This window comes from Mesoplodon mirus, assembly GCF_964341445.2.
Source record: "Mesoplodon mirus genome assembly, chromosome: 5".
NCBI lineage: Eukaryota > Metazoa > Chordata > Mammalia > Artiodactyla > Ziphiidae > Mesoplodon > Mesoplodon mirus.
In genome coordinates, this window is record NC_138980.1 from 79588144 (window position 1) to 79601802 (window position 13659).

Consider the following 13659-nt stretch of genomic DNA (forward strand, 5'->3'; position numbering starts at 1 on the left):
GTTGTCATGATGAATAGTTTTTCTTCACCGTTGACGTATGGCAACTCAACTCACAATACAGCTTTTACAGCACTACACACTAGGGGTTTCAAAATAATTTGTAGGATCACAAGATAACTGTTTTCAGATAATAATACTTAACAGTAAAAGACACAAAAATTGGGGCTTCCCTGGTGGTGCAGTGGTTGAGAGTCCACCTGCCGATGCAGGGGACTCGGGTTCGTACCCCAGTCCGGGAAGATCCCACATGCCGCGGAGCGGCTGGGCCCGTGAGCCATGGCCGCTGAGCCTGCGTGTCCGGAGCCTGTGCTCCGCAACGGGAGAGGCCACAACGGTGAGGGGCCCGCGTACCGCAAAAAAAAAAAAAAAATTTTCTTCTTTGTATTATTATCATTAAAAAAAAAAACAGTAACAAATGTTACATGCAAAATTTTAAGAGCTTGTAAAAATGGTACCCAAGTATGACAGTCTGAGTTATCTTTAACACTGCAGTTTGAGGGAGTTTTCAAAACCCTAAGTATGAATTTCACTCAGTCAACAATTCAACAGATATTTGTTATGTTCTAAAGTGTAAGGTACTGACCTATCTTTAAGGTGTTTACAATCTTATTTCCCTGCTATGTGAAAGCACTTTCTCTTAAAACTACACCACGGGCCCTCATGCTTTGCTGGTGAGCATGTAAAATGGTGTAGCTGCTTGGAAAACAGTTTGCCAGTTCCTCAAAAAGGTAAACATAGAATTACCATATGACCCAGCAATCCCATTTCTAGGTATATGCTCAAGAGAAATGAAAACATCTGCCCATACAAAGACTTGCACACAAATATTCACAGCAGCATTATTCATCATAATCAACAACCTAAATGTTCATGAACAAGTGAACAGACAGACAAAATGTGGTCTATCCGCGAAAAGACAACCCTCAGAATGGAAGAAAATATTTGCAAATGAAGCAACTGACAAAGGATTAATTTCCAAAATTTACAAGCAGCTCATGCAGCTCAATATCAAAAAAACAAACAACCCAATCCAAAAATGGGCAGAAGACCTAAATAGACATTTCTCCAAAGAAGATATACAGATTGCCAACAAACACATGAAAGAATGCTCAACATCATTAATCATTAGAGAAATGCAAATCAAAACTACAATGAGATATCATCTCACACCGGTCAGAATGGCCATCATCAAAAAATCTACAAACAATAAATGCTGGAGAGGGTGTGGAGAAAAGGGAACCCTCTTGCACTGTAGGTGGGAAGGTAAATTGATACAGCTATGGAGAACAGTATGGCGGTTCCTTAAATAACTAAAAATAGAACTACCATATAACCCAGCAATCCCACTACTGGGCATATACCCTGAGAAAACATAATTCAAAGAGTCATGTACCAAAATGTTCATTGCAGCTCTATTTACAATAGCCAGGACATGGAAGCAACCTAAGTGTCCATCAACAGATGAATGGATAAAGAAGATGTGGCACATATATACAATGGAATATTACTCAGCCATAAAAAGAAACGAAATTCAGTTATTTGTAGTGAGGTGGATGGACCTAGTGTCTGTTATACAGAGTGAAGTAAGTCAGAAAGAGAAAAACCAATACCGTATGCTAACACATATACATGGAATCTCAAAAAAAAAAAAAAAGGTCATGAAGAACCTACGGGCAAGATGGGAATAAAGACACAGACCTACTAGAGAATGGACTTGAGGATATGGGGAGGGGGAAAGGTAAGCTGTGACAAAGTGAGAGAGTGGCATGGACATATATACACTACCAAACGTAAAATAGATAGCTAGTGGGAAGCAGCTGCATAGCACAGGGAGATCAGCTCGGTGCTTTGTGACCACCTAGAGGAGTGGGATAGGGAGGGTGGGAGGGAGGGAGACACAAGAGGGAAGAGATATGGGGATATATGTATATATATAACTGATTCACTCTGTTATAAAGCAGAAACTAGCACACCATTGTAAAGCAATTATACTCCAATAAAGATGTTAAAAACATAAATAAATAAAAAATAAACCTATGGGAATCAAAAAAAAAGTGGTCTATCTGTATAGTGGAATACTATTCAGCAATGAAATGAATGAACCACTGGTATATGCTACTTCATGGATGAACCTCAAAAACATGATGGTAAGTGAAAGAAGACAGATACAAGAGACTGCATATTATATACAATTCCATTTATATGACATGCCCAGAAAAGAGAAATTTACAGAGATAGAAAATAGATTAGTGACTACCTGGGGCTGGGGTGGGGGGTGAATTTTGACTCTTTTGTTTAAGTACGTTTTGTGTCATACTAATGGGAATTAGTATAAACGGGCCCAAGGGATCTTAATGGAGAGAGGATGTGAAATGTTCTAAAATTGGGTATGGTGACGGTGCACCACTCAGTAATGTTACTCAAAGTCATTGAATTGTACACTTGAAATGGGTAGATTTTATGATATGTAAAATATGTCTCAATAAACCTGTTAAAAATAATCTGCCTCTTGGGACATCATGTCCCATCATGAATGTGGAAAACTCTGATACACGTGGAATGACCAACGAGAACTTATCAACTAGTTTACCTTAGGGAATGGAGTTTAAGTTGGTTCTGCTTCTCTCCTAAGGGTAAATGATCAAGTTTAAGAGCATGGATAAAAACACGCTCTTTTCTTTAAGAAGGAAGAACAGTCATTCAGGTGGCTGTGGAGGAGTCTGTCTCCAGGACCTGTGCTTTATGCCACTTGGAAATGTGTGAAATGCCTAAAGCTGGGCATTTAAAGAATTAGAAAGATGTTGAAGAGGAGGTCTAGTGAAGTTCAGCAAATGGAAACAACTCAGCAGTTTAAAGTTGAGGAGCCATGAAAGAAAAGCTCAGCGCCAGGATGCAGGAGGTAGAAATCAATGGATCAGAGATAAAAGCACTGGACAACAGATGTGAGAACACCAAATCAGGAAGCAACACTTAAATAAGCTGGTAGGTCACTAAAGAGTTATGGCATGAGATCCTTTCAGCATAAACTAAAAACCAAGATGCCATGTTGGATTCATGGAAATGCCCAGTGGCTGTCAAAGTGCCCTGTAGGTGTAGCTGATGGAACAGAGTCTCACTTAATAGGGCACTGGTGCGTGCGACTGTGAAGAGTTAGGTCTTTTGAATTTTGACTATTTTGTTTAATTACATTTTCTTTTTTTGTTGTTTTTTAAATTAATTTTTATTGGAGTCTGGTTGCTTTACAATGTTGCATTAGCCTCCACTGCACAACAAAATGAATTAGCCATACACATACAGATATCCCCTCCCTTCTGGACTTCCCTCCCATTCAGGTTACCACAGTCCCAGACCTTCAACAGTGAGGACCACCACAGCTATGGCTTATGGAGCGCTGACCATGTCAGGCACTAGGTGAAGTGAATTTCTGACATTTCGCATTTAAACTTCAAGGCAAGCCTAATCGAAACATCTGGCTTAATTAAATTTATTTATTTATTTATTTATTGGCTGCACTGCACAGCTTGCAGGATGTTAGTTCCACGACCAGGGACTGAACCTGCGCCCTCAGCAGAGAAAGCGTGGAGTCCCAACCACTGGATGGTCAGGGAGTTCCCACAGCTGACTTTATTATTCTTTACAGATAATGAAGCTTGGAGGTGCTAAGCAACTCACCAGGGTCAAACTTCTAGGAGATAGGAAAGTCAGACTTCAGACCCTAGTTTCCTAGAGCCTGCATTCTTAACCTCTTTCTGTACTGCCTTGACAAATCAGCAATTTCCAATGATATTAACATTGAGCCATGGAGCTGATTTGGTTCATTAAATTTCTTTTCAAAACATTTAAAACCAGAACACTATTTTTCTCCATCTTTTCAAACTCCTCAATTGATTGTTTTACCTTAATATAATTTTAATATTTTCTAATGCTGTAATTTTTCCTTCTTATCCCAAAGTTTATATTAAAAAGTATGCTGGTTGGGGGCTTCCCTGGTGGCGCAGTGGGTGAGAGTCCGCCTGCCGATGCAGGGGACACAGGTTCGTGCCCCGGTCTGGGAAGATCCCACGTGCCGCAGAGGGGCTGGGCCCGTGAGCCATGGCCTCTGAGCCTGCGCGTCTGGAGCCTGTGCTCCGCAACGGGAGAGGCCACAACAGTGAAAGGCCTGCGTACCGTAAATAAAAGAAAAAAAAGTATGCTGGGTAATCTGTCAGAGTTGGTGAGCTGGAAATTAGAATTAAAGAAGAAAAAATATATACAAACACACATATGGAAAGATATATAATATACAGATAACTTACAGAGATTTTCTTGCTAAATAGTCACTTTCAATGTTTGGACTTCAGCAAGCACTAAGAAGTCGAGCTATACTCAATAATTATTCATCTTTGCTCCTCTTGCTTCCAATGCAAGATCAGTCCCCAGCTGCAACTCTTATTCTGTTTGTCAAGTACCCACAATATGCACAAGACTAAGGTAATTCATTTTTGCTTGAATTCACTCTTTAAAGTCAAAATATGTGCCCCAAATCATTATTATTTCTTGATAATCCCAGAGAACTTCCTTTTAAGGTAAACTGCTTATATTGCATACATCCACCCTCTCTTTCTCCACACATATGAAATTGAACAAATTTCTAGAATTCTTACATCCCAAATTATTAAATTTTAAATGTTTACAATTCAAACTGCATTACAAGTATATGTGGCATGTGATGTAATTCATTATTTGAAATATGAATCAACTGCCCAGAAGTATATCAGTATTAGTTTTAGATACTTTTTGAAATTCATTAAAAGTAACGAGGCCATTACTAAATGAGATCCGCCAAAGACTTTAAGAAATAAAAGTGTATCTAACAAAATGTGTGTCAAAAAAGTTAGGCTATGTTTGAAATATCTAGGCAACGTGAACATAAAATTAAGAATGAAAAAGATAAAGTAGGGAAAAACTAGGATCTCGAAAGGAAATATGCAGCTAGAACTACCAATTCTTGGTAAAAAAAAAAGGGGGGGCTGTTATTTTTAAATTGAATATGTATTTTGGTGGTGAGTAAATGTGCAGTCTCACTTCCAGCACAAAAATGAATAAATAAGTCACAGTTCTTGGGCAAGTAAATGTACCTAAAAATTCTACTGCTACTTATACCACCATGAGTAAACTTTAAAGTAAACATCAAAGATTCTTGTGATACAATAAAAAAAAAAAATTCTACTGCTACTGACAGATAATTTGATTTGAGAGTATAACTTCCCCTGAGATTGTCAAACTGAAAGTCAGCTGTAAGCATATTATATACCTTATATATATAAGGGGATGGGATCCCAGCCTCCACAGCTCACCAACAGATAGTTATTGAAAGTGATTATTTGCTGAGTCCTTTGAGAAATTCAATAAGAAAAAACGTGATTGGAGTTTGCAATCTATTTGGGGACAGTTAACGAATGTACACTGGACTGCTGTGTGAATTAATATATGTTAATAACTTAGAGCAGTATTTCGTACACACTAAACATTACATAAACATTAACTGTTAATATATAGTAATAGCAGTAGCAGTGAACTGCTTTCTCTGGGCTGACCACATACATACAAGGTGAGCGCTGGTAAGAAAGAGGACAGTATGGCCAGTGATCAGGAGAGGCTTTAAATGAAGGAAAGCTCGAGTTGACTTACAGAAGTATCTTAAGAGAGAGAAGAGAGGGCAGTGCTTGAGCAAAGTAATAGAGCGCTGAGGAGGAGGGAAGAATGAGGGAACCTGATTCAGTACTACGTTTGGCACACACGTTCCTTATTCTTCTGCATTATCGCCTCTGAATTACAATGCAGCTAGTGCGGCTGGCTACAGAGGCTGCGCAAGCTGACCAGGATTAGGAAATGAGGTTGAAATGGTCTATGTGTGTCCAGATCATTAAGAGTCTTAGATTCTTGGCAGAGGAGGCTGTTTTGTCATGGAGGGCCGTCACAGATTCTAGAGTATAGGAGGAGGGATAAAGATTCAAGGTCAAGCTCTAGAGTTAGGAGTCCTGGACTTGAATTTGAGCTGTTCTCTTATTAACTGTCTCTGCCTGGCTAGTTACTTAACTTCTCAGAATTTCAGTGTTCTTACTTGTAAAATGGAGATAATGATAGTATCGAATGGATTCTGTATGACAACAAAAGAGTAAGTGTTGAGCATACAGCCTGTCACGTAGCAAGCATTTCCATAATTGGCAGCTATTATTAATTAAGAGGCTAAGGTAATAGGTGATGAGGCCCATGTGGGTGAAGTTACAGATGCAGAGAATGGGGAGGAGCAAGCCATTCTAACACTCTCGAAGAAAATGTCCCTTGGGACACCCAGTCTTCAACAACTTTGAGCTTAGTGATGATTAATCTAAGATGAAATTCAAAACAGACAAGTTAGACTGGGTTTCCAAGCATAAAAATTTTGCGACTCAACATGATTTCAAATATGGAATTATCACACCAATAGACCACTGTGAAAATGTATCTACCTGTGTCTTTAAATTACTTTTGTTCTGTTACCAAAGCAGGAGTTTAAGAGCTCAGAAAAAAAGAGGGTCTAAAATCTTAGATTGAATCAGAAGTGACTTTAGTAGGCCTGGGAATTACCACTTTACGGGGGAAAAACCAAAGACTCAATAAACCAAAGACTGCCAAATGGGTACATATCCTAACTGCGGAGAGGATTCAGTTATAGGCCAAACTTTTTATAATATCTTGTTTGTGTGTTTAATGTGGCAATGGCCACCATCGTCCCTTGAAGTACTGTAATATACATACATGGCTCCCCTCAACACTGCTCTTGGAGTTACAGAAAGACGGATACCAAATCACATTCATTCTTGTATTGCCCACCATTATTGAACAAATAGTAGGTATTCCCATTTGTAGAACTGAAATGAATTTGTGAAACTGAATGTTCCAAATGAAGGGCTGGCTGTTCGGGGCCTTGAGCTTCAAGGTGGTTGCGTATCTTCTACATAATTATTTTCTTAACATCTAAAGAATTTTAATTTAACAAAATTAGTCTAATGCTATAGCAGATGTTTTCAATCAATCAGAATGATCTCCTTGACTGAGTATCTTGAGGACTGGGAGGGAATGTGAAGATTTAAAACTTAACAGCTGTTGGGTGGACTTGAACCATTCTGCTTTGTGTAGCTGGAAAAAAATAGTGCCTTTGGATGAGTTCTGATCCAGGAGTTTAGAGTCCTGGGTTCCATTCCTGCCAGTGTCACTTACCACTCCTGACACCTCAAACATCTATGAAATGGTGACCTGACTAGCCACAACACCTCTTCTTCAGGGAGGTAAAGTTTATAAAAGAATGGTTAAGGAAATACATGTCATTTGCTGGTTCATCTTTTCCTTGGGCTTGAATTATTAGTATAAAGTAAGGATTTTATTTCTGGGTAAGGAAACAAGAACATTTTGTGAGAGTTATACCTAGAGCAATTTTTCCTCAATCATCTTTTTTCAGTCAGTAAAGCGGAAAGAACATCAGCTGAAGTTGACAATGCTGAGGTAGCCAAGGAAAGCAGACACTTGAAGAGAATATGACCAAAGCCTTTGAAACCACAATTCAAAGCAGCTAATAAAAGCTATTCTTTTTCTGAAAGGTCGGCCTGAACTTCAATAAATGGGTGGAATATGCTTTTACAAACACAAGTCTTTATGTGGAACCAGGCTGTGTTCTTAAAAATGAGTAAATGCTGAATAATGAATGATGAGGATTGAATTTTTTAATATTTTCTTTTTTTTGGATTGAATCTTTACTATTAAAAAAGTCTGTCATCTTTTTATACTAGTAGCAATAAAGCATTTTAGATACCCAACAGCTTGGTACCATAAAAATTAAAATTGGGCTTATTTAGATATTTACCTTAGTCTCAATGTTATAGTGATACAGAAAATGACCAAACACTTAAAGATTCTTTTCTTTTTTGAAAGAAAAGTTTGGGAATAACAATCACATAAATAACCATACTTCTGTATTTTAAAAAGTACGTAAGATAAATAAATTTTGTTACAGGAAGCTAATCCTTGTGATCAAATATTTGCATTTTCAGCTTCTTAAACCAGAAGAGTTTATAGGTCAAACAATGTGCAAATCCTATTACGCACATGAATCTTTTGAGAGGATAGTCACAACCCAATATCTGATGTTTTATTTTATGTTCATTGTGTTCCCTCACCCCACTCCCACACCCTCCCTCAAAAAAAAAAAAAAAAAAAGCGTATAACAAGTCTGTGTTAAGTACCCAACAAAGGCAGGCAGTCTTTGAGGGGTAAAGATAAAGCGTATTTCATATTTTCCACTACTTTTCCTCTCTCGTGAGGGGAAACAGTGAAGGGGATGGGGGAAAAAAACCACCCTCACGCTCCGAATCGAATGACAAAATACGCATCTTTGTGAAGCTAGTGGCCAGATGACATCTACGGGACAGCTGCATCTTCACACCAGTCATTAAGATGTAAGACAATTAGAATAAATGTTAAGCGCTGCTTCTTGATGTGGCTTGGAGCTCTGAAGAGTCGCCCCAGACCTCCCTTGGGATTTATAAAACACCGGTCGTGCTCTCGGCTCAAATAATTCCCATCCCCACCGGACTGCAAGCTGCAGTGCGTTTCTGAAACGCTGCCGTGCCTTTTCTCTACTACAGAATCGGGGGCAAAAAAGAGACCGGGCGCCACAGGAAGAGTTCAAGCCACAAGTCTGTCCACGTTAAAGTTCCAGAAAACCGTTTCCACTCCCAACTCTTCCCTGGCAGAGAAGTTTGGGCAGCGCGCGTTCTACCGCCGCGGCTGGGATCCAGCGGAGGATACTTACTGGGCTGAGCCAATTTTGCTCTCTCTCTTCCCGAGCACTTTGGCAGGCTTTGTGTCGTCCACATCTTGCTGTAGTTCAGTCATCAGGGCCGCGTCTGGAGGGCACCTTCAGACAGTCTCCTCCTCCCGCTTCCTCGACTCCCACTGTCCGGGGCGCAGGCCCAGCGAAACCGCCGCGCCCTCCCCTGCGCCCTGGGCCGCTCGGCGCATCCGGGCCGGCCGCGCCGGGGGCCGCCAACCTGGACACGTTCGAGCCGGCGCGATTGGTCCGAGCTGGCGGGGCAGAGCCGGGAGGGAGGGAAGGGGAGGGTCGAAGCGAAGTGACAACCTCTTTCTCCAACCCAGGAGGCGGAGGAAGAGAAAAAGGAAACCTGTTGAACTAGTCTTGCGGGAGGAGGAAGCTAATTGGCCAAGCAGGTGAAACATATACCTAACCCGGCGCCGTATAAGTAGCCTCCTGGTAAACTGGGCTTTTTTTCTACCCCGACTGTAAATAGGGGGTTTGAAAAATGGGCGGCCAGCTGTAGATAGATGGAGGAAACGACAGGACTGAGTGAGGCGCTCTCTCGCACAGATGCGCTTTGTGGGCTGGCCTGTGCCCCAGCCTAAATTATTCAAGTAGGGTGTAGTCTCTTTGAGGACTGCCTGTCAGAGCTTAAACAATAGGTCGGTTCTGTGACTGAGGCAATAAGAGGTAGTTGCCTGTTTGACCTTTCCTAGTTGGTAGGGGCGGAGGGGGGCGTGGAGAAGCAGCCATCAAAACCTCACCAGCAACTTGCTTACTATTCGCCCAACCAATAAAATGAAGCCTCTTCTTCCCGCCTTGCTGGTAGTGTCACGTTTTGTGTTTGAAGCATCCACGTACTCACTTAAGGAACTTTGAGACCTGCCATGCTCTAGCCATTATTCTAAACACCCATTTAGTAGAGTGGGGAAGGAGAAGAAACTTTCCTCTGCCCTTCTAGGTTCTTCTGGCTGGTCTAAGGGTTAACTTGACGTGAGATAGATCAATAGGAGAAAATCAAATTTAATTACCTGCGTCCAGGGGGCTCCCTAAGAAAATGAGGCCCAGGGACAAGTTAGGCAATCGAGGCTTATGTGCCACCTGAGAGAAGAGAATGGGGCAGGGGTTTGGGACTTCATAGCGTTGACTGAAAAGAAAAAACCTGCACAACCTAAAAAGTTGAGAATTATGTTTTATTTGGCGGACTTGCTGAGTACTTAAGTCCAGAAGACAGCCTCTTGGATAGCTCTGAGGGATTGCCCTGAAGAGGTAAGAGCGGAGCCAGGATATATACGAGTTTTGGCAACAAAAACCGGGTAGTCAAAAGATTACTGTTAATTAAAGAAAAACCAGACATCTCAAGTTAATGAATTTTGCACTCTTCTATGTATGGGGAGATGCAAGAGTCTGGGCTTATTGAAATCATTCCTTTGATATGCACCTTAACTGTCTGGGGCCAGTGTCCTGCTTTTTTCCATCCTGAACCCCCTCAGGGTGCACAGTTGTGGATGGCTCCATTGTTTGAGGGAATGAAGGCAATTCACAGGAAGATGAAAATGAGCAAATGGGTGGCAAAAAATGTTTGCTGTGTCATACAGAAACAATGGAACACAGAGAGGAATTTCAACAAGCTGACTTTGCTAGGTTCCTCCCTGTCTACACACCTAGTTCATATTATACTGTAGTAATCTATGGTGACAGCTCCCTTCCTGGAACGGTTCTTCTATCTAAATTTTTTTAGGCAGTTAGGAGAAAGTTCAAAGATTCTTCCCCAATCTTTTGGGCCTTGCTAGTTTTTAGCTTGAAATAATCTTCATGCCAAAGGGATGCATTTTGGGTTGGCAAACTTTGCTCCCCTGCAATAGCAAATAACGTATGTGTTGGTAGATTTGTAATTTGCTACAGAGTAGTTGAGAATAAGAATAACTAATATAAAACCTTATTGTTGGAGGCCTAACTTTATGGCTGGGAAAAAATTACTAACATTATGCTCTGGGGCTGCCTTCGGATTTTCTTCTAAAATTAATTTCAGATTTAAGAATAATTACAAAGAATATGCAACCATAGTGTTTATGTTGTGGAGGAAGAATGTTGCCTGCCAATAAGCCATCAGCCACTGGAGCCAGCCACAACAGCGCACCCTGAGGGGGTTCAGGATGCAGAAAAGCAGGACACTGGCCCTAGTTAAGGTGCATATTAAAGGAATGATTTCAATGAGCCCATCTTCCCATACATAGAAAAGCACTAAATTTATTAATTTGAGGTGTCTGGTTTTCTTTAATTAACAGTAATCTTTTAGTGTTCCAACTACCCTTTTTTTTTTTGCTGTTTTTGTGTTTTGTTGTTTCGCAAAAACTCCTATATATCCTGGCTCCTCCCTTACCTCTTTAGAACTGTCCCTCAGAGTGATCTGAGAAGCTGTCTCCCGGCCCACCGAATACAATATAATTCTCAGCTTTTAGGTTGTGCATTTTTTTTCAGTCGACAATGTATGTGTGTGTGTGTGTGTGTGTGTGTGTAAAAGAAAACACCTACTCTTCTAACTAACCTCAAACATTTTGGGGTTTCAAGTCCTTTCCAAAGTTTTCTTATTCCTTCTACGTTTACTAGCTTATATATTAGTCTGAGAGAAGAAAAGCATCTTTTTGTAACCTGCTTGCTCCAAAATGGACTCTCATGACACTTGAAAAATGAGTAAAAGAAAAAAGTTCACAGAAATTCCATTTGAGTTGGCTTGGTCAGTTCACTCTCTCTCTCTCTCCCTCTTTTTTCCTACCTGAGTACCACTGACCCCCTGGCTTCAGGAGCCCGGCAGGGTAGGGTGGGGAAGGCTTTGGGTGACCTGGAGGCTTGGAAGCCATCTCTTTAGCGTCCATAGCTGTCACTTCTTAGGGACATTACTGAGGCCTTCAGCTTCCAGATCCCTTCTCTAGCTCACCATCATACTCAGGGTGGGAGTGGGCTTAGAATGTCCCAAACTCTGGGTAGTGACTCTCACCTTAAAACTCAGGTGCCCTTCAAGCTACCCCCACTGCAGAACTTGGACCAGAACTGACTTTTTTGCCCTGTAAGTAATTTTCTTATTTCTGTAAAATATACATAATATTTATCATTTTAACCATTGGTAAGTGTACAATTTAGTGACATTAAATACGTTCACAATGTATGTAACCATCACCACTATCTATACCCGAAACTTAAAAAATCACCCCAACAGAAACCGTGTCTATTCGACAATAACTCCTCCTTCCCACCTTCTCCCAGGCCTTGGTGGCCTCTATTCTATTTTCTGTCTCTATGAATTTGTCTATTCTAGCGCCCTCATGTGAATGGCATCAGACAATATTTTTCCTTCTGCATCTGGCTTATTTCACTAAGCATAATGTTTTCAAGATCCATCCAAGTTGTAGCATTTATTAGTACTTCATTCATTTTTTTTGGCTGAATAATATTTGTCTGTATATTCCACACTTTTTTATTCATTCATCTCTTGGGTTGTTTCTACCTTTTGGCTATTGTGAATAATTCTCTTATGAATAATGATGTACAAATATTTGTTTGAGTCCCTGCTTTCAGTTCTTCTGGGTATATACCTAGGAGTGGAATTCTGGGTCTTTTGGTATTGCTATGTTTAACCTTTTCAGAAGCCATGGTCAGTCCTCTTTTGATGTGTGAGTAAGGGCAAGTGTTCATAGCTTCCCCGCATGGGCTTACAGCTCAGTTAAGGAGCACTCAGTTGCCCTGAAACTTGTTCTTCAGTGTATGTGATGAGGACTTCCAGTAGTGTGGTTTTAAGTGAGAAAGGGAGAAAACAGTGGGGGTGGGCTAGGGAGGGATTGGAGGAGCAGCAGGTGGGGAAAATAGTCAATAGCCCTTTCCTAGTGGGGAGGAATTAGAAAGGAGCTAGTATCCAACGTTATTTTACTTAGTGGCATTTGCTTGAGTTTAAAAGACATTGTCAAACAGCTTCCTAATTTGTTTATTCTTTGGGCTATTCTACAGTAAAATGGAATGCAGTATTTCAAAGGCAGCAGCAGTAAAATGATAGGGAAACTTCATTGTCGTGTGATAAAACAGAGACATAAGATTACGTCTAAAATACATTTTGGGGGACTCTTCGATTTGGCACCAATAAAAAATCCTACCCTCTATTTTTCTTCCTCCAAGCCTCTGGGAACATAATTTCTTGTTTCTGACATCAAAGAAAAGTTCTAGCCAATACTTCTTCCAGTTATCGAAGCAGTTCTAGTAGAAAATGCCTAACCCATAACCTTTCAGGAGGTAGGGGCTTCTATTCAACAGCTTAGAATATTGTGAACAGAGAATGTTGCCTGACATTCCAGTAAACAGAGTATGTTGCCTGCCATCCCTGTTCTGTAAGGATCAAGCCATTAGCCACTGCAGGTACCCACTTATGGTGTGCCCTATGGGGAATTCAGGATGGAGAAAACCAGGAAGCTTTCTGTGCTTTGGATACTGGCCCTAGATACTAGATAGTTAAGATGTGTATCTAAGGAATAATTTCAGTGAACCCCGAATCTTGTATCTCCCCATACATAGAAAAACACTAAAATCATTAACTTGAGATCTCTGTTCTTTGTGATTAGCAGTAATCTTTTGATGTTCGACTACATGTTGTTTTGGGTTTTTTTTTCCCCAGCAAAAAAACTTGTATATATCCTGGCTCCTCTGTTATCTCTTTGGAGCAGTTCCTCATTGTTATCTGAGAGACTGTCTCCTGGACCATAGTCCTTAGTAAGATCCTCGAATAAAACTCAACTTGAAACTTTTAGGTTGTGTAGTTTTTCTTCAGTCAACAATATTGA

At 40.6% G+C, this 13659-nt stretch overlaps 1 protein-coding gene across 4 annotated transcripts in view; it reads right to left on the reverse strand.

Annotated features, from left to right (window-relative positions):
- Positions 1-13659, reverse strand: part of GRAMD2B (GRAM domain containing 2B) — a 119877-nt gene that overhangs the window by 55830 nt on the left and 50388 nt on the right. Inside the window, exon 1 of one of the 4 annotated variants that reach the window (XM_082623117.1) lies at positions 8831-9085. The exons of 2 other annotated variants lie outside the window; for them this stretch is intronic. In XM_082623117.1, the coding sequence (XP_082479243.1) occupies positions 8831-8894 (64 nt within the window). In that variant the 5' untranslated portion in view covers positions 8895-9085. Of the gene's footprint in view, positions 1-8830; positions 9086-13659 lie in introns of those variants that run through there. One more of the 4 variants, XM_082623114.1, reaches the window with a different exon arrangement.